This window comes from Glycine soja, chromosome 5 (genome assembly GCF_004193775.1).
Source record: "Glycine soja cultivar W05 chromosome 5, ASM419377v2, whole genome shotgun sequence".
Classification (NCBI taxonomy): Eukaryota; Viridiplantae; Streptophyta; class Magnoliopsida; order Fabales; family Fabaceae; genus Glycine; species Glycine soja.
Genome location: NC_041006.1, coordinates 4,438,808 through 4,443,090, shown reverse-complemented (window position 1 = coordinate 4,443,090; position 4,283 = coordinate 4,438,808). Strand labels below are relative to the sequence as shown.

The 4,283-nt window shown below is 36.7% G+C and overlaps 1 protein-coding gene across 1 annotated transcript; it reads right to left on the bottom strand.

The window, feature by feature from the left end:
- Positions 1-758: 758 nt before the first annotated feature.
- On the bottom strand, positions 759-2,591 carry LOC114413807 (molybdenum cofactor sulfurase-like). Its single transcript, XM_028378337.1, has one exon. It carries the CDS (start codon positions 2,589-2,591, stop codon positions 759-761), a length of 1,833 nt encoding a protein of 610 aa, XP_028234138.1.
- Between the last annotated feature and the right edge of the window lie 1,692 nt (positions 2,592-4,283).

Genomic DNA, 4,283 nt, shown 5'->3' with positions numbered 1-4,283 from the left:
CATGGCATGCCCAGAAGTATTGTCTCTGATCGTGACCCGCTATTTGTCAGCAAGTTTTGGCAGGCTTTGTTTTGTTTGAGTGGCACTAAACTAAGAATGAGTTCTGCCTACCATCCCCAAACAGATGGCCAAATGGAGGTGGCAAATAGGATCATTGAACAATACTTAAGAGCTTTCGTTCACCGTAAACCAAATTCCTTGGGTTGCTTCTTGTTATGGGCTGAGTGGTCCTATAACACTTCTGTCCATTCCTCTACGGGAATGACACCCTTCGAAGTAACGTTTGGATGCAAACCTCCCACTTTCCCTCAATATCTCACAGGCACGGTCAAGGTGGAAGCAGTTGATGACTTGCTTAGTCAACGAGAGGTTGTATTCACCTTACTTCATCAGAAGTTACTGAAGGCCCAAACACATATGAAAGTTGTTGCAGATGGGCATCGAAGGGATCACGAGTTTCAAGTGGGTGAATGGGTTTGATAACTTTGTTGTAAAAATTGCATTTTCAAACTTATATTTTTGGTACAGAAAAAATAAGAGAATATAAAGACCAAAGACGAAACAATACCCTCAAGTTACGTGAAATATTAAAAAAAAATATTGATCTTACAAATTCTTTGATAAAAAGTGAATGTAGAGATAAATTTAGCATACAAAATTTGGTACAAATGCTCAACATGATTCTAAAATAATGTAACTATAAAAATGTTAATTATTGAGAAAAATAACGAGGTGATCAACAATGCGAAGCAACGCATTCATACTTCAATAGTCTTTTGATTTAGAGCCATGTATCTCCACCTCTCTTTCTCCACAAAATCTGCATCCAGAAACCTAGAAAGAAAAGCCCATAATCTGTAGATATCTTCGAAGTTTGTCAAGAGGCCCAGTGCAGCAGTCACAACAAAAATCCCAGGCTCTTGGCTACGTGTCTTCTTGGACAGGCCCAACCCTTCAACCTCAGAACCACCTCTTGTTTCCAAGGCCCAATAATGTCTCTCCTCTTCATTCTTGTCAGAGAACCTTATATTTCTCAAATATGAGCTACCTAAAGAGATGTTGTTCCTATCAGCAAGCTTCTGCACAAGTGCAGGATCAATTTTTTCCCCTTTCCAGTCAAATATATTAAATGCCACAGCGGGTCCACGTAATGAACTTATCTTAGGCCCATAAATCCTAATTAGGGAAATGCTATCTTCATGATGTGGATGTTTAAGACTCATTAGTGCATTAACCAGCCAATTGACCAAGTACTTGGTCCTGCTACTAATTAGTAATAACCCCACCGAGTCTGCATGATCTAATCCTCTACAATGAATCTCTAAGCCTTCATTTTTAGTACCTAATCTGTTTCTATCTGTAGATGAGTCAAAGGGTATGCTTAGCTCCTCAATTTCTACTTGCTGATGATGTTCCGTTTCAGTTTCAATAACTACTTGTTCATTGGTCTCATGTCTAAATGCTGGGACAAGGCTTATGATTCCTATGCTTATGGCATTACCAGGATCTTTCAAAGCAGATACACTAGACTTTTTCACAAACAAGCACCCAAAACCTGAAGGGTTTTCTCCAAAAACCTTGTAGAACGAGCAAACCATGAAATCAGGCTTAAAAAGTGACATACCCAAGGTGCCCATTTCCTTAGGTTTGAGCCCACACACATCAAGCAAAACACGCCACCCATGTTCTTGTGCCATGGACATCCAAACATAGGAATATGGTGCTCCTGTGACCCTCGAATGAAGTGGAAAAACAAATAAACCTCCTTTTCTCTTTTCCCTTTTGTTTTTCGTTACCATCTTCTTTAGTTTCCTCCACTCCATTCCGAGGTTCGGCCAGGAGAATTCTGCTGACAAGACATGCACCCCTTGCTTCTTGCAGCTCTCAATCATCACATCCAGTGCCTCGCTGCTGTGGTCATACACTGTGAGGAGCTGTCTATTGTTTTGGAATTGGAAAGAATCAGCTACAATTTTAAAAGCAGATACCTCATTGGCAATGAAAACAAGGGTGTATTCAGCCTCGGAGACGTTCATGAAAGACATGATTCTCTTCCTGATTCTGGATTCTAGTTCTGATTCGTGTCCACCGTATAGAACCTGTGACTGCAAGTTCACTGACTTGTATGATATATCAAAGAAAGATGCATCTGATGTAAAGTAAGGCAATGATGACGAAGAAGAAGAAGCAACTGTGGGGTAAGAGTAAGATCTTTGTTGCTGATCGTAGGAGAAAAGGCCATATCCAGTGTAGTCGAAGCAAGAGTTGGAGGAGTGGTTCAGGTGATGGTATTCTCGGGCTCGAATTCGATCAACTTCAGAAGTTGTGGAGAACTGAGGGAATACTTTGGTGAAGCTGATGTATGAGTCTTGCAAAGATGGGAGGGACTCGTGGTTTGTGAAATTTGTGTGTGGGTGAAGGGTGGAAGATGTGGCTGCGACGAAGTCATCGTGTGATGAAGTTGCATCATTATTGACTTTGGGCTTGGAAGTAGTTCTATGGGACCTCTCAGAGGCAAGGAGTGGAGATGGGAAACAGCCATTAAAGCACGGTTGTGATGCTGCTTCTGCTTCAGCACGAGATGGGTGCATTTTTGGTTTTTTAGAAATTGGACTTGGTCGTCCCCTCCAAATTTCAAAACATTGACTTTAAAAGTTTTCTTGTAAATGGCTTAATAATTCATGGTCGTTCAACCACCACAAAGTTAACATAATTTCTTGCTTCAGCCAGCGATGGGTTTTTTGGGACATACAATATTGTAGAGTTGACTATTGGTTATTATTATTATTTTTAAATCAGAAATACCTTTTATCAGAAATTTTTTTGTTTCAGACGATAGAATTATTATGAAGGATAACAATTTTCTTTTTAAGTGTAACTTTATATAGTCAGATCCAAACCTAGACCACTTGTTAAGCTAAGAAAATCTGATTCAAGTGCCGGGGATGACTATTGATTATAACAATTAATACTTATTTTCTTAACCAACAAAACTGGGAAGTTCGTGACATATTTATTACAGAAGGTGTTGGTCTAGATTCACTTATTAATAGGGTTAGAGATTACCGGTGAAGATCATTGTCCACTACAGCTGCGTTTGGAAGGGATTATTGGTCCATATTTATGTGGTGAACTGATCTCGTCTTAAGTACCTTACCATTAGAGCCCATCTTAGTCGAGATGAAAAATGGTTGTGGTGTTTATCTTAAAAGTTTAAATACATTTAGGGTTTTTTTATTTTATTTTAATTTTTGGTTCCAATAGGTTTATTTTTTTTAAATTTTAATCTTTATAAATTTATGTCTTTTCAATTTTGATCTTTATAAAATATTTTATTCATTTAATTTATATTTTTTCAAATTTAAATTGTTATAAATGCGAACTTATAAAGATTATAAATAAAAAAATTTATAATCTTATAAGGACTAAAATTAAAAAAATATAAACTTATAAAATGAAAAATAAACTAAATATCTTATAGAGATCAAATTAAAAAAAAAATACTAATTTATAGGAATTAAAATTAGAAAAATAAATTTATAGAAATAAAAATAAACAGTACTAACTACTTATGAGAAAAAAAATCATATCTAATATCCTTTGTTGAAAGAGACAAAAGCGGTATAGGAAACTTTGGAACATTGTAGTCGTAAATATGGGGATATCATAAAGAAACAGCGAAAGTTAAAGGGCATAATTAGCAGCCAGGAATCAGCACGATCATCAATGATCATGTAAAGGATAGTGGTTTGGGATAATTAATGACAGTATTAGACGTGAGTTATGAGCTTATGGTACATGCTGTTATCTTTGTTATGAGTCTCTTACTTGGAACCGGTCCACATGCACCACGTGATGGTTTGAGTGAGTCAACAACTAGAATTAATATGCAGCATCTGATCAAACATTGACGCGGTCTTTTTATGAACGTACCCTTTTGTGGTTGGACCGACCACTTTGACTTGCATCATTTGGCTTTAATTTCAAGTTGGTGGTGCTCAAATCCTTTGTCCTAGCTAGTATGGATCAGTGAATTAGTAAATTGCATGATGAAAAGCTAGCTAATAATCCAATTAATTATCCTTCACTTCTTTGATGGTGTCTATATGACTTTATAGTTAGTGCATAGTCGAAACCATTTTAGTCACAATTGAACTATCCTTTCCTTACTTAAAACTATATAAATTAGTAAAGGAAACATGTGTCCTCAATTCTTTCATTACATTACGCTAATGAAAATTTTAACACGGTAATGTGTCAAGAGTTAGATGTAATGCAAATTT